The 26339-nt window shown below is 33.0% G+C and overlaps 1 protein-coding gene across 5 annotated transcripts in view; it reads left to right on the top strand.

Annotated features, from left to right (window-relative positions):
- LOC140438153 (ceramide synthase 5-like) overlaps positions 1 to 26339 on the top strand; it is a 143625-nt gene that overhangs the window by 94622 nt on the left and 22664 nt on the right. For all 5 annotated transcript variants that reach the window (XM_072527866.1, XM_072527861.1, XM_072527865.1 and 2 more), the window contains exons 4-5: positions 10349 to 10536; positions 18430 to 18670. In XM_072527866.1, coding sequence (XP_072383967.1) covers positions 10349 to 10536; positions 18430 to 18670 — 429 coding nt within the window. The remainder of the gene's footprint in view (positions 1 to 10348; positions 10537 to 18429; positions 18671 to 26339) is intronic.

The raw sequence follows: 26339 nt of genomic DNA, 5'->3' as shown, positions 1-26339 counted from the left end.
TGAATTATTTGTTTTTATTTTTTTTTTTCACATTATTTAAGTGAAGTCTGACTTCAGCTTATAAATTAGATTTTAACCTGTTGTCATTTTTTTGGAATATACATAGTATAAGATAAAACTTATCTTAAATATTTTTATATGAGTTTTGTATGCTAACCATATTGTAGGTGGACTGGAAAGATGATACCATCCTTTCCAAAAGACTTGTAATGCTGAAAACTATTGATAGCTTATTGAATTTTATGTCTCTTTGTTTTTCGAGAAGAGTAGTTAATATTTTTGATAATCTCTAGATAAATACATTAAGCTTAGTCTTTGCTTCATCTTCAATACATGTTGCTTCAGGAATGAAAGCATTCAAAATGCATCATCTCATGCTTTTGGTTTAGTTATCGTAAACTCACCATTTGGCTTTTAAAATACCCAATTCCATTAGATTGGTCTTTTAGGAATTTTTTAAAGGCATACCACATTGGTTAAATTTGAAATTCTTTCTTTAAACTGCCTCCATGGCCTTTTCGGTTCAGTGTTGTATTTAGTTAGTTATTTTAATGTCTTCCCAATTAGGTCAACTTTCGGCTCCCTTGAAAGCTCTATGTGTACTAGCCTTTAGTTTTACTAATATCTGGGTTCATCAAGGCACATTTCTGTTGACGAGTTAATTTGTTGTTGTGCAAGCACCATTCAGGCTTATTCGGTAAATGATAGGACTGGATATAAAAAGTTTTACTATTCATTTTTTCTTGACTCATAAAGATTTGGGGCTACGCCACTGATTCCAATTGTTATTCTAATGATTATATAAATATCTGCCTACGGTATATTTTGCAAAAAATGAAAAATCCAGGTTATATAATGATATTAAATATTTAACTATATTTTTTAAATGCCAATTACTCGATTGTTTTTATTTCGGGTTAGTCCTGGCTCTTATTTCTGCATTGAACGCCTGAAGCTTAGTTAAGAATAATAATCATGAATAAGAAACGGCAGAAAAAGAACACGGTACTGTATTCTCATTATTTCAAATATACAAAAAATATAGACATGGAGACGTATTTACAATGTAAAATAAAATTTAAAATTTTAATATTCTTTGGGCAGCACGGGCATCATTGTAACTATTTATTTTTTAATTTCTCTAATTTTTTAGTTACAATATACCGAGTGGACCAAAAGTCTGGAAACGCCTAATTATCTCTTAAATGGTTATTCTAAATTATACAAAAACAGGAATACACGTATTCTGCGCAATATGAAAATTTAAAATTTTATGTTTGGAACGTTGCCAGATTTACCATTTTCTGACATCATTAGTCACTTTATTGAAATCTCCAGTTCAATACCAGTTCAACCGTATACTTTTTATTTTATATAGTAAGGATCATCTTAAAAAGAGAAAACTTATTTTTTTTAATTCAAACTATGTACAACTAAATGTGAACATAATAATAAAAAAATAAATATACATAGACGGTTGCGCTTGGATTTAATTCGAATCTGTTACCATTCTCTTACACGTGTAATATTCTCTTACACGTTTTTTATGGATCTACCCGTCGTCAGAGAGACTTGTAAGAATACTGAAACTAAATCAAAACGTACCGGCTGGTATGGCAATTATAGCAAAATAATTACCAGATTATGCTTTTAGCGACCTCTAACGAGGAAAGATGAAGTATAATATTAAAAAGTTTATGTCGATTAACGACATTAAACCTGTACATATTTCAGCGTTCTTGGTTTTAATTTGGTTATATAAGCCTTTTAATCCTTAGAGAATGGCATACAGCTCTAAGGTAGAACTTCTGAATGATACTACATATTTACAGTAGTTACAAAATATCCGACCCCTGTCTCAGTTTTAGATGCATCTGTGTAGATTATCTCTGATAAAATGAGTTTGTGTTGACCAGCTGTAGGAAAGATTGCCTCAGAATTTGGCTGTTGGTTTTATTTTTTTGATAATTATTAAGCGAAAGGTTAATTTTTGGAATGGTATTAATCCAAGGAGGAGTTGATGGCAATATAATGAGTATCTGTGGTAAAAATCAACAGGTCGAGAAAGATGAAGTAAAATTTGAAGTAGTGTCTGGTAGTTATTGTTAGTCTTACAATTATCGCGTTTGTAAATGGGCTTATATATAGGGTTGTTGTGATTCGAAGACACTCTAGCAAAGTATGTCATAACAAGTTGTTGCCTGCGAAGCGAAAGGCTAAGTTCGCCTGTTTCACAGCGAAGACTTTCGACGGGACTGGATTGAAAGCTCTGAGACATATGCATAATGCGGTATTCTGAATAATGTCAAGAGACCGTAAATAGGTCTTTAATCCTTGCGTTTAAACAAATTATCCATAATCTAGTTCAGAACGAATAAGAGATCTGTATACCCTAATAAGGATATCTTCATCAGCTCCCCAGTGATGGTTTGCTTTAGATTTTAATAGATTTAATCTAGTTAAAAAATTAGCTTTGACGTTTGTAATCTGTGGTTTCTATTTTAGTCGACTATTAAAAATTAAACCCAGTTTCTTTGTTTATTAGCTACTGTGACCGGAGTACCATTTAATGCAATTTGAGGTAATAATATGCTACGTATTCTTTGACTGAATTTAAGTACTTTTGATTTTTCAGCAGATAAAAAATTAATACCGACCAAGAAGTTAATTTATTTCCCGTGTTCTGAAAATAAGTTTGTAGTTGTAAACGTATCTTTACCGCGGTTATATAAAATCAGGTCGTCAGCATCTAAGTTGTACTTCACTGGTTTGTGAATTCTTCTTCTTAAGGTGCCGTGCATTTTTGCGTAGGCGTCCACCGTACATCATCTTGTCAGGTGAGATGTTAAATAGTCAGGATTAAATAATTCTGTTTTTTAGCAGCATTGCGAAGCATTTCATAGCTGTGGATTCCTCTCCATTGTCGAATATTGCGCAGCCATGACATTTTTTTACGTCCCAGACCTCTCCTACCCTCTATCTTTTCTTCGAGTATCAGTTGCTGAAAAGTATATCTTTCTCCTCGTAATATGTGTCTTAAGTATGCAATCTTTTTACTTTTTACATAACTAAAAAGTTCCCTATCCTGTAAGCCCGCTCTTCTAAGTACTTCCTAATTTCTGACCCTGTCCGTCCATGATATTCTAAGCATTCGACGCAGGCACCACATTTCAAACACTTCAAGTTTGTTAATGAAACTTGCCTTCAACTTCCATGCTTTCATTCCGTACAAGAGAACAGGCCACACGTAACACTTAAGCATCTTGTATCGGAGGTTGAAGTCCAATTTGCGATTAGTCAGAAACTTACGAAGCCTCAAAAAACCATTTCTGGCTTGTTCAACTCTGCTCTTTATTTCATTCTCGAGGTCCCAACCCTCGTTCAGCAAACAACCCAAGTATTTAAATTGCAAAATTTATTCTTGCAAATATTGTTGACAGTTATTATAAATAGTGGAACATTGAATTGATCCTTGAGGCACCCTGTTTTCCTAAATATTGATTGAGGAAGCTTTTCTGTTAACTAATACTTTGAAGCGGAGACCAGAGAAAAACTGTTCGATAAAAGATAATGTATTTCATGATTGTATTCTTTTAATTTGGTCAAAACAGTTGCTATTAAATCTTGTTTATTTTGAAAGGCAGTTGTGATCTCTGTTTGTAAAATTACTAAATTGTCACCCGTGCTTCGAAATGAACGGAATCCGGATTGAGCTGAATCTAAAATTTTGTATTTTTCTAGATACCATATTAGTCTTTTGTTTATTAGTTTGTCTAGCAGCTTACACAAGATGCATGTTAAATAGAACGATAAAAATTTGGATTATTTGGGGATTTGTCCTTTTCTTGATTGGTATAACGATAGACTCCCTCCATAATATTGAGAAATTTCTTATGTGTTCATATTATGTTGTACAGTATAAGAAGTATTTTAACGGCAGATGTGGGAAGATTTTTGGCTGAATTTTTGCAAGTTGGAAGAATATTTAAGAGTTCCTGTAGTATAAAGGGAGTGTTTAAGACACAAGTGTCAAATTTGAAAGATTGGGAAGGATATTGTACAGGAGGATTTGTTTTTTTGAGTACATTCTTGTTTTTAAACCGTTGATGGAAATCTTCGGCAATTACAATAACGATTTCTTGATCATCGGTTACTAAATTACTTTTCTCTTTCGTCACTTTTGTTGTGGCGGTACTTATAAAGAGCAGTTTTGTATTCTTTTGCATCAGATGTGTAACGTTCATTCCACCAAGGTGTTAATTTTCTTTTAGAAGTTATTATACTTTTTCCTACGTACTATCTACATCATTATATCTATATTTCCAGAGCAATTTGTTTCATTTAGCGGTCTACTTCAGTTCAAAAACTGGCCCAGTCAGAAATCTTTTACTTTTGTGCTCTTCCTGGCGATTTTTCTTCATTATTTGTTATGAGGATGAAAAAATAGCTACTATTATATAGATCATCTACAACATCCATGTTAGATAAGGATGTGTTTTGGAATTGCATAGACTTAGGTCAATCGCTGAGAAACTTCCTGTTAAATTATTGAAATGAGTGATGGAACCATTATTTAGAAAACAAGTGTCGGTAATGTTTAGTACGTTCTTTACAACTTTTTCTCTGCCGTATGTGGTTTATGAACCCCATAGAGACCCTTACTATGTCCTCCTAATGTCCTCAAAATAACAGACAAATCAGCGATATCAATCCAAAAGATCTAAGAGTCCCCTTTCGTCAAATTGTGGAGAAAACAGGCTTTTAATTTCATGTAAATCCAAACCATACATTAAATGTTTTAGCTATGCAGGAAATATATATAGTAGGGGCTCAATGAATACGTACAGTGAATCAAAGGCATACCAGAGAGGACATTTGCCAACGGCTTTTTGTATATATTTCGCAAGGGTAACAAGAACTTTATCTTTAAGAACTTAAGCATACCTATTTTTATGAAAGATATTAGATCTCTACCATTAACTATTTCTTTATATGTCTCCTACAATTTGAAATTATATCGTCTTCTTCAAATACCATTCTCACAGATTACGCTCACTATTCTGTGTAGTATTTTCCTTAGCTTGGTTTTTGGGATTAAATTTTTTTATCTATATTTTTAGCACAAAATAACATTTTTTGCTAGCATTATCCTTCGATTAACTTGCCCTGTCTACCTATGAAGCACAAAAAATAAGTATTTAAAGCACACATATTTTTAAAGCACATATCATTTGAAAAATTTGATGGAAAACAGAAGAACAACAATTTTGCCGTCCGAAAAAACTTTTATAAATACCACAGAAAATATAATATTTACATACATACAAACAGACGTTTTACAGTAACATATCTATTTATTTATTATCTAATGAAATCTACTACCAGTTCTAAAACTCAAATTCCCTTTATACAATAATCTACATTTTCAACGAACAAATTATGTGATAATGGTTTTCATGTATATAATGGGAAGAGCGAATGAGATGCATTACATCTCCGATGTTAAAATTAGTTACAATTTAGATTGCAGATTGGATAGGTATTAAAGTTTGCCAAATTACCATCATCCAATTTGAAGATAATTACTTTATTAAGCTGTTTTTTAAGAAAAGTAAATTTAAATATAAAAATTGGTCTGTAAAGTATACACGACAACCTTCAGAAGCTTTTATTATGGCATAAATATATGTGCCATAAATCCTAATGACTATTATACCCGGAAAAATCCAGAACATGTATCTTCCAAGCTATTTGACTATGCTCAGCACACTCTTTGAGAAGCTGTAGGTGAAAAGTCTTAAAATAATAATCGGTAAAGATAAATAATTCCAGAAAATCAACTTGGTTTAAGTAACCAGCACAACACTATAGAACAAGTGCATAGACTAGTTAAAAAAATTATTTAAACACCAAAAAAAAAATGTATTTCTCAGCTGCTTTCATTACTATCTCTCAAGCATTCAATAAGATTTTATATACAGGACTGCAAATAACCAATCCTAGACCAATCCTAACATATGCAGCGGAGACAAGGACCGATACAAGAAAGACGAAACAACAAATCAACAATTTTGAAATGGAAGTATTAAGATCAATATAGTGGGCATATCATTAAGAAACAGACAAACCAACAGAAGTATACGCGAACAATGCAAAAGTTCAAAATATTAACAGGTGGATAAAAACAAGAAAAAAAAACTGGAACGAACATGTTAACCGAATGGGACCAGATAGATTAGCGAACATCTCTAAAAACAACAAGCCGTATAGCAGAAGGCCCGTTGGAAGGCCGCCAAAAAGGTGGAAAGATAATGTACAGTCAACAACGACTGAAACAGAATAAGAGGCAGACAAACAGGAGTAATCCTAGTCGCGCGAAGAAGAAGAAAACTAAGACTGCAAATAAAACTAAAGAAGCTCCTACCCTTTCCTTATTTCAAGCTCTAAAAATTCTATCTAGAAAATATACACTTCCTGGTGAAAGAAAAAATACAGTATACTAAAATAAATCCTATATATTCAGGCGTTCCGCAAGGCAAACTCCTTGGCCCAATACTATATCTCTTGTATATAGCTGAAATTCCGACAAGACTATCTACAGTAGCAACGTATGCAGATGGTACTGCTATTTTGGCATCCCACACATATCCATCATCAGGCACTTAATTCTCTTCAAGTAAAGTTTGCGCAACGAAGAGAATCATGACCTTCTGTATATATTGATAATTGTTAACTCCCTTAATCCAAATATCTCAAATAACTCGGCATGCATTTAGACTACGAAATATGTATTGGCTTGTTGGCTTCAAATCAAAATTGTTCTTGGATAACAACGTTTTATTATACAGTGCTAGTCAAAAGTCCGTTCCCCTCCCCTCATATCTTTTGAACCGTTGAACTTACAAGAGTAAAATTTGGAGGGAGGTAATAAACAGACGTAGGCTTCTTAACTAATAGTCACAACAGGTGACGTAATAGTGAGAGATGATGTTATAGCGCCAATGTGACAGATAATTTTAAATGGGATCATATAGCAAGTGATACCTCGTTTAAAAGGAATTGAAAATACCTATTCAACTATACTAATTTTATTTGAGTTTAAGTTTATTTTGAAGAATAAATTAAATAAATTCCAAAATTGTAGCTTCTCATTTAATTAATAAATATTTAACAATCAGTTCCTATAGTAAGTGTCCAAAATTCGCTCCATCTACTTCCTGACAATAATGTATCCTATTTCTAAACTCTTGCCATACTCGTTCAAATATGTCGGGGGCAATTGCTCTATATTCTTTAACCATTCGTTGTTTTAAAATGTCAATATTGTCGGTTGCTGTAGCTTAAACTTTAGATTTCAAGTATCCCCACAGAAAAAAATCTAATGGTGTGAGGTCCGGTGACCGATCTGGCTATTATATCGTACTTTGTCGTCCAATCCATTTACCATAATATTCCTCATCTAGGTAACGTCTTACTACACCATAATGGTGTGCAGGAGCACCATCTTGTGGAAATGTTATTTGCAAGTTAACGAATTCATCTGATATATCGTCCAGAATTTTAAGTATTAACGGTTCAATCGCATTTTGTAACATCTCCAGATACACTTCACTGGTAAAGTTAGTATTGAGAAAAACAGGCTCAACTATATTTGGAAGTGTTAACACCGATTTCCAATGGAAGTGTTAAGACTTCCATTGGAAGAAAAAGTACTTTCGTCACTTAAACAAATTATTTTTATGTAATCGGGCTGTTGGTTTATTTTATTGGACATATTTTCAAAGAATTCTAGTCTTCGGTCGGAGTCATCATCTGACAGTTGGTGCACAATTTCTAATTTGTATGGATGAAATTTGTTTTCAGCCAACACCGGTGTACTGTCTTTTGACTGATTTCATAGATAGATGCAACTTGGGCTGTAGAAGAAATAGGGTTCACTACCATTTCTGAAATTATATAAATTTTTTTGTCATCACTAATTGTTGGTCGACCAGATCGTTGGACATGAAAGTCCATCATTAAGCTTATTTGGACTTATGGGATCTAGTTATGGGACACACCAGTATCTCCAATATAAACATCTTAAAGAGATTCCAAAATAAGCTACTGCGGACCATAGTGAAGGTGTCATATAATGTTTCCAACTGGGTTAGTCAGCACGGCATCCCCCTTGAATTCATCAAAAACCATACAACGTGTTAGTGAAAAATACTGTAAACGAGTGTTTGTGCATCCTAATGTTCTGGCCAGACAAATAAATATGAACGACCGACTTTTTCGAAGTGCGTAGACTGTCTAACCTGCCTTTAGGTCCTAATTAAACTTAGTGAATTCAATAGTCCGCTCAAATTAATAAAATCTTAAGTTTAGAGTACTTTTAAGAAGGTTACTCACTGGAGTAACTCTCTACATGTCAAAATATATAACAAAATAAATGTTTCTTGCCCATGTAGCCAGAATATTGTAGACATTGAATTTAAAAAAATGATTTGAGATATCTATTCCCATTTCACTTCTCAACAGACTTTATGACTTGTAATAGGTATTTTCAGAAAACTTTTCTATGCTGTTTTTTAAGATATTCGTCTCTATTTTGTAGGTTATATTCAGTACTATCGCTATACTTAATCGAAACCAATATTCTTTATAATTAGATACTTTTATATAGCTTTTTTTCAAAAGTTTCCTTATGTTTTTTTCTGTGTTAGTATCTGGGTCAAGGAATATATCTTAAAAGAAAAATATTTGTAACGCTACAGCTTTGATTCTTTTTTAAATATCTTTAGGGCTACGTCATCTGACGGAAGTAAAGCAACATCCTCCCAACTTAGATAAATATTTGATAGGTGTTTCCACGTCCTTAAGGTTTTTCTTTTTATGCAGCATTTATAAATCAATAAATACGTAAAAGCGTATCACAAAGTCATATCGATATCATTCAGATGCTTTTATTTATACCTACAGACAAACTATTATACTGTTAGTAGTAAATTTTTTGATATTTTATACAGTAGGTAAATGCAATACAATGCAAAAGTAGAAAAAGGGCAAAACCATGTTTTAGATAAAAGTAGAGCGAAGTAGGTGGATATTTAATCTCGCGGATTATTCTGCGAATGTAAAGGTCCACCATTAATATATAAAAATCAGTGACGTATCGTTGTTTCTAACTGTGCGTGCAAATGAAAAGAGAGAGAAAGCGTCTCAAAATTGTAACGTAGTTAATTTTTTTATTATTTTTCTTTTTAGTTTCTTGGGGTGTTGTTTCATTTATCAGGCCTAAACATAGTTTAATAATATACGTGATTTTATCCAGTGCCGGATTTAGTTCATGGACCGCCGGGGGCTAAGTCATACTATACCGCCACTCTCCAGTAGGTATAGATGCGTCTTAGGTTAACAATTTATTAAAACTATTTTAATATTATTAGGTAATTGATTACAAACATACAAAAAGCCACAAAGGCACAAACTTACAAATTATAAAGTAAATTAACATAAGTTTATTTTAATTTTATTAAAATCTAATTTTCTAAGCAGATCAATATTAATATTTAAAACAGCAACGAATTTAATGTTTCTTCCGTCATCGTATTTTTCAAATAATTTTTGACTCGTTTTAAAGTGGAATGTGATCTTTTACCAGTTGCGTTAGTAACCATCAACGATAAGAAAATTCTTAGTGCTATTTCTACGTTTAAGAAGTTTGCAATTATGTTATTTCTATACAAAAGCTCCATCACAAAAGTAGCACTGTGAGTTGTTGGATTTTTATACTCAACTTGGCCCAGTAGTGACATTATAAAATATTTTAATTGAATACACTCACTTGCTAGAGATACATCCAAGTCATTCGAATAAATATTCACTAATACCGACGCTTGGTCTGAAATCACGTTATCCTCTGAAAGAGGCAGAGAAAATAAAAATGAGAAAGTGATGTATTTCAGATTATTTACCAAATAATCAATTGTTTTATACAGCAATTGGGTTCTAATCTTATTTTGCAGTGTAAGGATCTCTTCTGTATCTGCTTCGTCAAACTGTAATTTTCTTTTGCGACTTCTAATTTTTTTGCCGTATTCCGTTTGTTGTGATAAGAGCTGCTCTTTTATTTATCGTTCTCGGTCTCTCGTTCTCGTTAATACAAACATTATAACTAATGTTTGTATTTTGAGAACGATTTCCGAAGTGGAAATTGAAACGTCAATAACCTTTAACTGTGGATTATTCCCATTTAAATAGTATATAATCATTTTATTTGTTGTGAATCCTAATTACCATCCGAATTACAATTCTTTTAGATGACTCGATCTTCATTAAAATATTTGCTTATCTGATTTTTTAGGTATATAATCTCAGCAAATATTTGGACTTTTCTTCTGAAAATTTCTACAGACAAAAATCCATGAAAACCAGAAAATTAGAAAAATTTTGTAAAAGCTGCTGGAATCTTGCATTTTATACTTATTGTGTTATTCATGGTTTGAAAATATTATGGAATAAATCGTGGTTTTGGAATATCAGTGAATGTTGGTAAGTAATAGAAACTTATTTGGCTATTTGTTTGTGTTCCGCCAAAAAGAAAACTTTTACTCCAAATATTAAAATTAATAATTAATTCATAGTCATAGTGGTCATTTACAAAAATAAAATAAAACTGGCAGCTTAAACCGTTTAAAGTCCGTGAAGTTTCAGAGCCTATTTTTATCTATTCTGCCCCGCTGAATTAGAAATTTAAACTTGCTTTTACTTCAAAAGTGACGGGAGTTTGTTATAAACAATTTAATTGTTTATTCAATTAAATTTGTTCCTTTAAAACAAACCTACACAATGATGTTTGGTAAACCTTGATTCAATAATTGGAACTGTAAATATTGCAAAATTAGTGCAAAACATTCCACTAATACAATTATGACATTTAGGGAATTTTCTATTTGTAACTCGGTTGCATTTTTAGTAAAGTAACTTTATAATAGATCAAATTAAAGGAAGAACTACCAGCTTTAAAACAAGACCGTAAATATAATTAAAATATTATTTATAACAAAGTTATAACAATTATAAACGAATATGTTTATTAAAAAGACATAATTTGTTTTTAAGGTTTGTTAACTACTAAAATTTTAGATTATAGGAAACCAAGTTACAAGTCGTCTTGTACAATCTAAGATAAAGAATTTTATGTATTATTAGTATATTATCTAAATATATTTTTTAATGCAATAAAGTGGCTACATTTCTACTTATCATATGTCAAGAACATAAGTTTAAAAAATAGTTTTCATGCGCTTAATGAAAGTATGGAAAATATCATAACTAATTTGAATCTGTGCATTATTTTTCAAAAGGATCTAATGTTATATTAAGCTGTACAGAAATAAGCGAAAAAAAATTAGAAATACTACAAACATTCGAAAAGATATTGTTTTTTAACGATAAGAATCGATTTCGTCAGAAGGTAAGTAATGTTTGTAATTGTTTCTCTTAAGTAATCTTTAATCTTTACTTATCTTTATCTTTAATCAAAAATACGGGAATTATTCATTTATTAACAAGACATATTTATAAAAATGGGATTGGTTATAATTTTGAAATGTAACATTTGAAAAAAATACGTTGTAATAGCACAAAAATTAGGACAAAGACACTTAGATAATTAGGGCATCTTACGAGAAAGATGCAGACGAAAGGTAAGCACAGGACTCGCTGCTGAGACAGGAAGGAAAGAAGCTAAACTATTAGCAGAGAAATCTTAAGAATGTTTTTATCTTATATATAACAATAAAACACTGAAAACTTTGTTTTCAAAACTTCCACAAAATTTATTAAAATATCTTATCACTACTGCTGTTTCGGCAGACTCCCTTTCTTCAGTGATATATTTTTGGTATGTGTTTACACTTTATAGTCTTTAACGGAATGGGTTGAGGAACTGTTTGTCTCAAGTTGGTCATTCAAAATTATGTCTGTGTTTTTTAATTTGTTAGTTTCCATGGATTCTAACAAAGATAGCTTAAGGTCTTTATTTTGAATGTGAAGAATTTAAAATTCGTCTTTAAACGAATGACTATGATCTAGAAGGTGAAGTGCGTATGTTAAATCTGTTTTTCTATTATTAAAAGCCCTTTTATGTTCTGCTGTATGCTTGTTAAAAGTTTTACCAGTTTGACCGCTGTAAGTTTTTGGGCAGTCGCCATATTGAAGTTTGTATACAGCACTGTGCAAGTGCTTTTTATTTTGGCTCTTTTTGTTTTTAATATATTTGCATAAGTTGTTGTTTGTTCTAAAAGTGTTATTTCTTTCTTTTTTACGTATTTGACTATTTTTGTTGATATTTTTCCTGTATATATAATCGTGCAGAACGTACTAGATTTTTTCTCTGATAGTCGAGTCAGTTTGGGTAGATTTATGAAATACGGGTAACTCATGTTTGTTTTTATGTCTGATAATTTTTAAACCAAAAAAAAATATGGATTGATTTTGTTCTGTTTCTATTGTAAATTCAATATAACTATGCAGTGAATTTATACAAGACGAAAATGGGTAAAGTTGCCTTTTAGTTCCTGTAAAACATACCAGTATATCGTCTACGTATCTCCACCAATATACTTACACAGTGGTCTATACAAACTTAAATGTGGCGACTGCCTAAAAACTTACATCGGTCAAACTGATTCTATACTAGAAAAACAGATTCTACATACGCACTTCACCTTCTAAATCATAATCATTCTTTTAAGGATGAATTTCAAATTTTTCACATCCAAAATAAAGGCCTTAAGCTATATTAGAATATATGAAAATTAACAAATTAAAAAGCAAAAAGATAATTCTGAATGATCAACTTGAAACAAACAGTTCTACCCTCCTCAACATATTCCGTTAAAGAATATAAAATATATGCACATACCAAAAATAGATCACTTGAGAAGTTTTGAAATTTCAGTGTTTTATTGATATATAAAATGAATTTCCATCAAGTAAAGCTCGAATCCATCACTTGTTTTTATCATACGTTGTTATGATAAAAACCAGTTATAGAGATGATACAGCTAACCATCAACGGCTGCTGGTAAACTCTATGAAATTACAAAGGATTTTCGACTAACGGTTAATGAAATATCTTCTCTAGAATAAACGCTTCTACGTAACGCTCCAGTCCAAGAACAGTCGGTGGAGGCTTCAAAAAATGGACTCCCACAGGGAAGTGTCCTCGCGCCATTGCTATACAACATTTACACCAACGACCAATCCAAAAACCAACAAACAAGACAGTTTATTTACGCGGATGGTACAGCTGTGGCAGCTTAGAGAAGTACCTTCAATGAAGTCGAAGTAAAACTGACAGATGCCCTAGAAGACTAAACACTAGACTATGACGACAACCATCTAAAATCAAATCCTACACAAACCCAGGTGTGTGCTTTCCACCTTAGCAACAAGCATGCCCGAAGGACACTGAATGTGGAATGGCGTGGTCAGATACTTAAACACAATGAAACGCCAAAATACCTCGGCGTACGTCTTGATAGAACTCTGTTTTATCACCGGATGATATTATTTAGAAATAATATCATCCGCAAACTAACAAACACAAAATGGGGAGCACAACCACACACTCCCCGTACTTCTGCCTTAGCATTATGTTTTTCTGCCGCTGAGTTTGGAGCACCAGTGTGGAAAAACTCTGCTCACGCTAAAAACGTCGATGTTGCGTTAAATGAAACGGTTCGTATAATATCTGGTTGCCTTAAACCAATACCTATCGAAGAGGTCTCCCCTATAGTTGGAATTGCTCCACCTGCTATCAGAAGACAGTCAGAGATAGAACAAAAAAAGCAGGAGACGGATCGAAGACACCCCTTGTATGACCACCAAGCTCAGCCAAGTAGATTAAGATCTCGGAAAAGATTTCTGAAAAAATCACGATCCCTTCCGAAGAGCCAAAGACGCGCCGAATACACCTATGGTAAGCGTCAGCTACAACCCATTTTGCTCCCTCAGATCCCACATGGAAAGCGCTAAACAGACTAGGAACTGGCGTTTCACGTTGTGTTAGTACCCTAAAGAAATGGGGATACTAGGAGGACGATATCTGCGACTGTGGCGCGATTCAAAATAGTCACCATCTAATATCATGCACAGAGATGAGAGAGACCTGCACAAAAGAAGACCTATTCTTAACGAATGACAGGGCCATCTGTGTGGCCAACCATTGGAAACACAAAATTTAAAGCTGTTGGTGTTCCAGACAAGGAAAGTAAGTATAGTATCATACGTTGTTAAATATACATATATAAATATTTTTAGGTCGAGTTTATTTGAGGTACCACTATACCGCAAGCAGCAGATAGAGTTCAGAAAATAAGTGTAGCAATCCAGTGTTAAATATTAAAATTCTAAATTATTCGGTTAGTGATTATAAAAATAATTTGTGTTACCTGTGTTAACTATTTGTGTTACCAATTAAAGCTAAAACGCTGGTTTCACTGCATATTTATGGTTCGTCAACTGTGTCAATATCACCTATCATACACTGTTCATTTAACAGTGTATTAAAATCTAATTTTTTAAAACTCGAATAAAAACTTTATTAGATATTGTGCAAACATTTCGGCTAACACTGTACACCTCGACGAACTCTCCCTTGTAAATAGAATTATTAAAAATCTGAGTTATTAAACACGTCCCTACTTAAAATTCAGCATGAAGGTTTAATACAATCGTTACTTAAAAGGAAAAAGTAAAAAAATATTTCCCCCGGGATCATGGAAAAGCGAAGAGAGCAGGGCTAAATCTCTAATAAAATGCTGATTAACCAGACAGCTCGAAGTCTTTCACTTATTTGAACATTACGAATTTTAATTTGGGTTAATAGTTGCTAATGATAACTGCACTGTTATATAAAGGAAGATTGTATTAAAAGGTGATCGGATATATTTAATCATGTTTATTAAGGTTTACATATTAACTCTGGATAATAGACTAGTACAGAATATATAAACTGAGGTTTTTAATATGATACGTCTCAATTATCTTCGAAACGGCTTGCACGATTTAAAAAATTTTGGTTTCCAAGTATTTTCTAATACGGCGGACTGTATAGTATTAATTATATTTTATCAGATTTTTTGTTTTTTCTAAAAATAAAACGTTAATTTATGAAAGGCCTCTTGTCTCAAAATGAAAATTTTGGGAAACAACAAAAAACTGTTTAGTTTTATGAAAAACCATTTTATACTCTTCTGATTTTTCGAAACATATTAAGGACATTAAAACTAAAAATAAATCATGTTAGTTACGCCTTTTAATATTAATATTGTATTTTTTTATTATTGAAAATATTTGACAAAAGGCCTTTCGTAAACAAAAGGCTTGTTTTACATGATATGCGACACCTGGGCCACCCCCCTCCACTCCCACTCTGACGTCACAAGATGGTGGCTGACAGCTGTCAACTGTCATGTCAACTGTCATGTCAACTGTCATGTCAACTGTCATGTCAACTGTCATGTCAACTGTCATCGTTCAAACGTGAAGATGGCGTCAATTCTTATTCTTTCGTCTGTCATCCCTCAAACGTAAAGATTGCGTCAATTCTTCTTCTTTTCGTCTGTCATCCCTCAACCGTTAAGGTGGTGTTAATTCTTCTTCTTTTCGTTTCATCCCTCAACAACCAATCCTTTTCTTTCGCAAGTTAATTCGTGGTAGGAAGAAATAGTAAACATTTACTTTTTTTTGTTTTTCTCAATGTTACCTTCATCTGAAACAGTATTTTTCTTGAAAAATTTGGGCCACTAACTTTAAAATTCCAAAAAATCTGCATTTTCCACTAAATACACAGTAAACTTCCTCTGTTTTGTAAATGAAAGTATTATTTCTGATATGTCTTTCATAGTGTATAATCTATCATCCGTCCATCTAAGTTCCGTTTTACAAATCCGAAGACCCTATTACATGGCAAATAGGAGTGTCCCCTTATTGGAAGTCTATAGACAACTGTTTTGAATCTTCCACTATCTGTAAGTTGCATTAAAAACCCTATCGTCGTGTGATTTTTATTTTGTCTGGTGCAGTTGTCACCGTATAAGTACACCTCATCTATATTAGCTGGAACATCCTCGTCAATATACCTCTTTAAGCAAGACTAAACTTCATTACTTCCCTTTCCAGCAATTCCCTGGTGGTATAAATAAAATATTGCAGTGTCATTATTACTATTGTGGATGCCAAACGGATAGACGGACAGTTGTCAAGTAATATATTTCCTGTACTGGAATCGTAGGAAGCGATATGTTTGCCATACAATCAAAACATAAAAGCATCGCATTTTCATGTTCGGCACAGTATTTTTTCGTCTGTCGAAAGGATGAATAAAATTTTTTGCTACGCCTCTTATGCACAAGTAGCTGCGCAACTGTAACTCGTTTGGCTGTTTCATTCAACTGAGGATTTTTTATTTAGCAGTTTGCATTCGCAACAAGTGTCAAAGTGGGGCCTTCCAAATCTATAATTGAAATGTTCTTTGAAAAGTTTTTAATAAAAACTATAGTTCACGTTCAATTCATTATATTTCTCGTGGAACAAATTGAACATTTTTTTTATGTGCATCTATTTCCGTAGACGAATAGTGACTTTTTTTCAATGGGAATGACTAAATGCGTTCTTTTACAAGATCCTTATATTCTTGTGGAAGGGTCTTCCGATTCATCTGTTGGCCTCTTAAATCTCTAAGAGACTCACCTTTCACAAGAAGATCTTGGAGTCTTCTTACTATTTTTCACCAATACCGTGCAGACTTAAAAAAGCGTTTTTGCAGTCGTTGATCCTTTTCTCACGAAGCAAGGTATAGAATTTAAAAGAACTTTTAACAGAATGTTTCGGCTTAAAACAAACATCTCCACCTTCATCTTCGGAAGTGTTTTGTTTTAATTTTGACCTCTTCTGCTGTATGGGCTCTGCTTCTATTTGGTACTGGTAAAAAAGTTCTTGCTTATTTTCGCACCTTCTTGTACCTTTATCTTTGATGAAGGTCTTGCACCTTCATCTTCGGAAGTGTTTTGCTTTAATCTTGACCTCTTCTGCTGTATGGGCTCTGCTTCTATTAAGGACTGGTAAAAAAGGTTTTGCTTATTTTCGCACCTTCTTGTACCTTTATCTTCGATGAAAGTCTTGCACCTTCATCTTCGGAAGTGTTTTGTTTTAATCTTGACCTCTTCTGCTGTATGGGCTCTGATTCGATTAAGGACTGGTTAAAAAGATCTTGCTTATTTTTGTTTAAAAAGTTTTCCCCTCTGCCTAAAATTTCAACTTGGTCCTTTTCTTCTAATTTATTATCTTATTTCGTGTCTGAAATAGTACATTGTACTATAAAACGAAACTTACGAGCATGATCTTATTTTGCGTGGTTCGACAATATTTCCTCTTTAATTTATATATTTTTCAGCACGACATATAGCGTCCTTAATCCGATTAACCTTATATTCTTCAGGGTAACGAACATCTCTCTTTCACTGCATGATATCTGCTTCTATTTTAACGACACTTACTCTCTGACATTATTTCAAAACATAAGTTGAATCACTTTAACAAAAACTAAAGAACACTATTTTATTTTATTATTATTTTTTAACAGTTGATTATAACGCAAAACAACAACAACAATTAATCTCCAAACAGTAAATATCTGTCAACAATCAGCTGGAAGCGCAATGTTGCCAATAGTGCTTTTATTTATGAAAAGCCAGTTGTCAATGACACAGAATAATAAACAATCAGAATGCCCATTCTGCTTGAAAAAATAAGTACACGCATTTCGTTCGCACAGACGGAATCAGCCATGTTTTAAACGGAACCAGTGCAGTTCAGTGACATTTTATATGGTGTGCATAAAAAATTAAGTCAATTTAATTTATTTAGGGCAACTATAGACATAATATGCAATATTTTATTCGTACTTTTAGTTGAGGAATAGATTAAATTATTTCAAATGTACTAAACTATTAATCTCTAAAAATTTTAATTACAGTTCTGTCGTAGCTTGTCACAAATTTCTCAATTCGAGTCTGTTTCCGTTTAAAGTATGGCGATCGCGTGCTGATAAACTTCAAAGACGGCATCTGAGAGTGGGCATTCTGATTGTTATTTATTTTGTGTCAATGACATGAGGCCTTTCATAAATAATCAATAATTTTAAACTAAAATATCTAGTAAAGGAAAAAAAAGACATAAGGCTTTTCATGAGCAAACGGTGTGCGGACATATGGGTTATCATTTTCTGAGTTAAAAGAAGATTTGAAAAAAAGGTGACATGAGGTCTTTCATAAATAAACGATTTAAATATAATGAAGTTTGTTATTTTAAACAAATCATATAATTAAAGAATAAATTTCAACAATTACATATATAAATAATTTCTCTTTTTAGGTCTGATTTTCCGCATCAAAAAATTACCAACGAGATATGGTTATATTACGTGATTAATCTGGCTTTCTATTGGTCGCTGTTGATCACTATCGTTCTTGGTGTGAGACGCAAGGATTTCCACGAAAATCTGGTGCACCACAGTGTTGCCATACTGCTAATATACATCTCGTTAACCTTAAATGCTTTTAGGATTGGAACTATTATTTTAGTTGTGTTAAGTTTCAGTGATATTTTTTTAGAGGTAAGTAAATGGTGAATGTAGGTGTAGGCGTTTACGGGAAGAGTCAAGATTTAGGTCAAGATTTGTTAAAAACACTGTAAAAGTTCTCATTTCGAATACTCGTCAAAAACTTATATCCTTTTTATCTATCAATTTTAACCCTTAATTACTAACTTTTTAAATCAATGGCGTAAACACTAACTAACCGCCTGACAGACGGGTTTGACATTTTAGTGGATATATTTTTTTTTTGTTAAATATTTTAATCCAAAAAAAATATTGCGATGACTTACTGAAAGTATTAGTGATCTAAGAAATACAGTAATTAATATGATTTATCTGTATTTATTAAAAAAAAACATTATAGCAAGAATAGATCGATTTTTTGTGTACATTTTTACGTCTGAAAACAGTGTGATAAAAATTAAACAAATTAAAGAATCTTAATAAAAATTTATAATCGAGTTAAGCAAAGAGTAAGAAATACTAAAATAATAAGATTTTTACAAAATGTTAACAAAAAAAAACTGACAGTTACTAAAGTTGGTAGAATGTAGCGCACTCCAAACAAATCTTTTTCGCACATTCCAAGCAAATTGGTTTTTGACAATGAAAGCATACATAAGCTGTTCTTCTTCTTTTTTATAATGACAGTAAGAACAGTTCTTTCATTTTTCTAATTTTCCACTCTTACTGGACTATCTGGACGTCGTTGAGGTTCATCTATACCCAGTATCTCGCATATGCTCAACTTTAGTTTTCTAGGTAAAGAGGAACTTTCTAGTCTTGTGTTTAGCTGAGGTTGGATAAATTAAAATTCTACCTAATAGATATATTGAAAGAATTTGGCATACCATCAAAATTAATACGACTAGTGCAAATGACAATGACAGAAACAAAAGCACAGGTATGTATTCAGGGACAAATCACTGATGCGTTTACGATAACGCAAGGACTGAAACAAGGCGACGGACTAGCTCCAACGCTCTTTAATCTTGTTCTTGAATATGTAATTAGACGGTTGACGGTGAGCGGAAATAACATACTTACAAACAAGTCTACTCAATTAGCAGCATACGCAGATGATATAAACATAATGAGCAGAACAGTGAATGCAGCGGAAGAAACATACGTTGAGTTGAAACAGAGTGCGGAAGCAGTAGGGCTAGCAATAAATACAAATAAAACAAAACTACTCATACAAACCAGACCAAATAGCCGGTGCAACAACACTTTATTGACGATATAGAACATGTAAATAGATTCACATACCTAGGAATGGATCTGGTCGCAAGCAATGAAGAAGAACCAGAAATAAATAGAAGGCTTATGCTGGCAAATAAAGCCTATTTCGCGATGGGCCACATATTCAAATCGCGAGACGTACACCGTAAAACCAAACTCTGGGTCTATACAACAATAATCAAGCCTATAGTAAGTTATGGTTGTAAAACATGGGTGGTGACACAGAAATCTGCCAATGCATTAGATGTGTTTAAAAGAAAAATATTACGTAGGATTCTGGGCCCAATAAGTGAAAACAACAACTGGCGAATTAGGTATAATAGAGAAATATACAAGCAATATAGCGAACCAACTCTACACAACACACTAAACTGCAGAGACTACGGTGGGCAGGGCACGTGGTCGGCATGCGTGAGAATAGAATCCCCAGAAAATTATTAAATGCAAGAATGCAGGGAAAAAGACCTGTTGGAAGACCTAAAAAGAGATGGGAAGACGAAGTCGATGAGGATGCCAGGAACTGCCTGGGAACGCGTTCATGGAAAAGAACAGCGGTAAATCGAGATGATTGGAGAAGCCTGTTGAAGGAGGCCAAGGCCCGATTTGGGCTGTAGTGCCATTGGATGGATGGATGGATGGATAAATTAAAATGCCAGTTGTTTAATAAAATTGGGCCCTTTCTAAATGAGTATTATTTTGACAAGACTCATAAAGAATATAAGAATTTACTGTGCCTTTATCAAACATTCTGAAAAAATAGCCATAGACCAACGGCGAGTTCGACGACTGCTTGTAAATTTGGCACATTTTTCGTCCATTGAATCGACACCACCCTTTGTTGAATTATAATCTACTAGTATGTGTGGTTTTTTAGTGTTTGTATCCTCAGTAGCTGCGTGATGAGATGATGATACCAAAATTACGACTTTATTTGTAGTTGTTGTGTGAAAGTAAAGTAATATGTTTTATAAAACCGTAAATTGGATTAGAAGATAGGAGGAATTTCCTTACGATTCTTACGGAGAGTTCCAATGCAAGTTAGACCTTTACTTCTCAATACCTCTAACAGCTCTATAGATGTAAACCAGTTGTCAAAGGTTATAGATCTATTGGTCCCATAGAGAGGAGTAGTTAAGCGCATGACAGCCTGTGTCGGCTTACTGGCTGGAGAAATCCATGTATCCACCCGATACCCTATACCATACCCTGTACCTACCTACCTTACTATATTGAGAAGAAAAATACCATCAAATACTTCAGTAGCAACAGATCCATTATAGTTATTAAAATTTTAACGTTATATAAAAATTGTGGTATTATCAAGTTCTTTATGTTTTTTGTAAAGCTCTACCCGCCCAAATAGAAATACCTACTAACTCGAGATTCATCAAAGTTTCATTGCATGAAAATTCAGGGTTTAAATATTTAATGCTGGTTTAAAGCTTTTGAAAGTTTTTGTTTTGACGTTTTGATTTTCTACTTCGGAAATCGTTTAAATATATATAAAAACAGAATTTCTGTTTTTGTTTGTTTGTTTGTTTTGTTTGTTTGACACACTCGTTTACCATTGAATTTTAAGCAACCTCATTTTCATTCCTTTGGCAGTAATTTTTGTGTTAGTTTCTGTCATTAGTAGATCTAAAAAAAAATTAATGCCTAACACTTCTTCTTACAACTTTAAACAACTTTAATTTTGAATTGATTTGTAAGCAGTTTTTTCATATATGGTAGATATTTCATTATTCAACTTCTCCTTTTTCTTTTAATAACCAAATGCTATAAAAATAAAATATCTACTTTTTATCTTAACAAAACAGTAGCAAAGTAGAAAAAATACGAGTGTATCTTACGTGGTATCCTAGATTCACCATGAATATGCGGCCTTCATTCAGAATAGCACCTACTAAAACTTTAACAAAACTAAGAACAAGAATTTTAATAAAATAAAACAATACATTATTCAGGAAGTTAAGATGGTTCGCACAGATGTGGTGTCGGGATAATATTAAACAAAAACGTTAATCAAGCTGTAATAAATTTCACTCCATACTCTAACAGAATTATACTCTTACAATTAAGACAAACCAGAGAGCGATATTAAAACTTTCTACGGAGACCTAGACAACATTTTAATAGTTATTTAACCAACAAGTGTATTAATAAGGGCGATTAACAATTGAGATATATTAACGCGCGAGCGAAGCGAGTGCGTTAATGTTCGAGATTGTTAATCGCCATTTTAATTCACGAGTTCGTTACAAAACTTTTCCGTCGACCGAACTTTTCAGAAATAAAAATATCTTAGTTTAAATTTTTATTTACCTAACGATAAATAATGACATACAATGACAGACAGTACTTACAGCGGCTATGTCATTTTAAATAATTGTTTTAGTGGGAATATAAATAGGTACCTATATGTTTGGTTGCCTACACCATAGGTCACTGCCAATCACAGAGCGTTAAATGTGGTTAAATTATTATACAAGCAATGTATGTTGTGTTGCCTATAATAAAATCGTTCATTAATAGAAAATCATTCATTAATAGGGGTCATTAATCAATGATTTTGAGGGTGTTAAAATTAATCATAAATGGATGGTCGACGGAAAATCCATTAAAACGCAAGATGTAACAATTATTATAATGGAAGACTTTAACGCAAATATTGGGAAAGAAAAAGTAAAAGAATGTACAGGAGGATATGGTCTGGGCAACAGAAACGAAAGGGGTGACACGCTTATCGAATTTTGCCATAACATTAATTTTGTTATAGCTAATATATTATTCAAAATGCCAAAGAGAAGACTATATACCTGGATATCACCAGCAGATCAAGAAGAGAGAATTGTAAGAAACCAAATAGACTATGTATTAGTTAGACAAAGATACAGGAACGCAATTATATCCGCAAAAACCTACCCAAGTGCCGACATAGGATCAGATCACAACCCAGTAGTGACCAAAAATAATAAAACGAAGAACAACAAATGCAAAAATCAATACAAGTAAATTAAGGAACTTACACATAAGGCAACGCCTGGCAGATAAAATCAACAACGGATTAATAAATGTTAAAGAACAAATTCTACAAACACTGAGACGGATAAAAAATGGGTATTATTAAAGACAGAAATAGATAAATGTCAAAAAGAAATTTTAATACCAACCAGATATAAAAAGAAGCAATGGATGACAGAAGAAATTTTAAAACAAAGATAATCAGATGTACAAAAAAGTGGATAAACAAATAAAATACAGAATTAAGAATGTGAAAGAACAATGGTTAAAAGAACAATGCACAGAAATAGAAGAATACCAGAAAAGACATGATAGTTTTAACACACATAAAAAAATTAAAGAATTAACTCACAACAATAGAACAAGAAATCCGGGAATACTGAAAGATGCAAATGGGAAACTTGTGTTGAATACTAACGACAAATTAAAGAGATGGGCAGAATACATCAATGAACTGTTCAAAGAAGATAGAACAGAACAGATGGAGATAGAAATAAAAGAGGATATTGTTTTAAAGATATTAAAAGAGGAAAATAAAATGGCATTAAAAAACAGCAAAAATGGTAAAGCAGTAGGTCCACACCAAACCCCTCTAGAAACCTTAAAATGCATAAATGATGAAACCTTAGACATTATATTAGACTTATTTAACTCAGTATATAAAACAGGACACATACCGAAACAATGGTTACTCTCCACCTTTTGTGCTATCCTTAAAAATACAAACGCTAAATATTGCAGTGAATACAGAACAATATCACTAATAAGTCACATTCTCAAATTATTCCTGAAAATAATACATGGTCGTATAAATAAAAAAACTGGAAGAAGGAATAGATGATAGTCAGTTTGGATACAGAAACGGACTAGGAACCAGAGAAGCGTTATTTGCTTTTAATGTGTTAGCTCAACGATGCATGGATATGAATCTTGATATGCATGTTTGTTACGTTGATTTTGAAAAAGCATTTGACAAAGTAAGACATGAAAAATTAGTCCAAATTCTAAACGCAAAAAATATAGATCATAAGGACTTACGAATAATAACAAACCTCTACTAAAATCAAAGACCACACATCGTTATAGATAATGAACCCAGTTCAGAAATTAAAATCAGTAGACGAGTTAGGCAGGGATGTATTATGCCCCCATTACTATTTAATGTATATAGTGAAGCCATTTTTGAAGAAACATTACTATCTCAAAGTGAAGGAATAATAATTAACGAAAGATCTATTAACAACATAAGATATGCAGATGACACCGTGATTATGGCAAGCTCTGCTGAATAAATCCAATAACTGCTAAACAAAACAAACAGTTTCTGTGGAAAATATGGACTAAAAATGAATATTAAAGAGCAAATACATGATAATAACAAAGAAAACAAATATACCAACAAACATACATTTAGGAAATGTACCCATAGAAAGGGATGATAAATATAAATACCTAGGAACCTGGATTTCAGACAATAATAATCAAACAATCGAAATAAGAGCCAGAATAGAAATAGCAATAAATGTGTTTGTAAAAATGAAAACAACTCTCTGCAACAAAGACCTTATAAAACATAATAAAAATAAGAAAGTTACAATATCTGGGACACGTAGTGAGGGGACAGCGATATGAACTGCTAAGGCTGATAATACAGGGAAAGATAAGAGGAAAAAGGAGTATAGGAAGAAGGAGAGGGTCATAGTTGAAGAATTTAAGGGACTGGTTTAAATGCAGTTCTATAGAACTCTTCAGTTCAGCAGAGTTATATGCTCTGAAACTCTATTCAGAGCAGCAGTAAGTAAAGATGGTGATGATGATATCCAACCTCCGATCCGGAGACGGCACTTAAAGAAGAAGAAGAACTAGTAAAAGTATTATATATCAACTCTGCACCACGCAGGAGTCCGCAGAATCAACCTTGATCCGTTCCTGGTATGTCCGGTGGCGGAATTCCGTACGCCAGTTGTACAAAATGTTTATTTTTTGAAATTTTATAATGGTTTGTAAATTAATATTCACAAAAATTAATTTTTCTGATTAAAATCAATAAGTATACAGTTTCAATTATTTATAATTATTTTTCATTTTTAATTAAAAAGATCTGCAACAGTAAATTCATTTTGGCTATTAATTTTTAGAGATAAGAATTTTTGTAACAATGCGTCCGTCAAAATATTTCCAAGCTAAGTGAATGGACTATAACAGAAACAATGTCAAATTCGTAACTACACACATGTCCAAACCTTTGGAATACGTACAAATAATATATCTACGCCTATGGTGGTTTTAAACCTGTTGTTGATATTCATTCTAGAGCGTTTTTAAATGAAAATGATAAAAAATTTGAATCGTTTTTGTATGATTTTGATCACATTCAAGTGATTAGCGTATTTACAGATTATTTCAGTTTTTGTTTCAATTTGAATTGAGCCGTTTAAAAATGCCTAGAAACGTGATATCTCATTTTGACAGATCTAGAGTAATTTAGAGTTACAACAGGGCTTTAGTCAAAGTTATATCGCGAATATTGTTGATGTTACTCAGAGTGCTGTATCAAAAATTAAAAAAAAATTCCAAGATACAAATGACGTCAAGGATCGACCCAGAAGTAGTAGAAGTAGATGTACAACAGCAGCACAAGACCGGCAAATAACATTGATAGCTCGTAGAAATCGTCTGGAATCTACAAGTGGTATATCCAGAGAAATTTCTAGGATTCAAGGACTGAATATTTCACGGCAAACAATAACACGCAGAATAAATGCGGTAAATTTGTATCGTAGAAGACCGCTACGTGTTCCTAAACTAACCTACCAACACAAAATAGTAAGGTTGCAATGGGCTAGAGAAATGGTACATCATAGTCCTAACTGGAATAACGTGATGTTCTCTGATGAGTCAATATTTGGCTTGGTATCTGATTCGCGAAGAACACTGGTTTGAAGGGCCCCAGGACGACAAGCCCGACTAAAAACAGTCCAACCGCGTGTCCCATTTGAAGGTGGCAGTATTATGGTTTGTTGTGGTATTATGAGTGGTACACGGAGGCCACTGCTGGTTCTGGAGAGAAGAGTCACTGGTGCTGTGTACATCGAGGAAGTTTTAAATCCTGTCGTACGTCTATTCCAAGGAGCAGTAGGTGATGAATTTGTGTTAAAGCATGACAACGCACCTCCTCATCGAACAGCAGCAGTACAAAATTTTCTGGAAGAAGAAGGAATATCTACATTACAGTGACCTTCGAATTCCCCCGACATGAACGTTATTGAACATACTTGGGACATTCTCAAAACACGCATCAAGAAGCGAAACAATCCCCCCATTTACACTTCGAGAACTAAAAGATGCTGCTCGTGAAGAATGGGAGAGAATTCCGCAAGGCCAGCTCGACCAGTTAATGGGCAGCATGCCAAATCGCTTACAG

This window comes from Diabrotica undecimpunctata, chromosome 4, assembly GCF_040954645.1.
Source record: "Diabrotica undecimpunctata isolate CICGRU chromosome 4, icDiaUnde3, whole genome shotgun sequence".
NCBI classification, from domain to species: Eukaryota; Metazoa; Arthropoda; class Insecta; order Coleoptera; family Chrysomelidae; genus Diabrotica; species Diabrotica undecimpunctata.
Note: the sequence above shows the minus strand (reverse complement) of the source record. Positions and strands in the feature narration are given on the sequence as shown.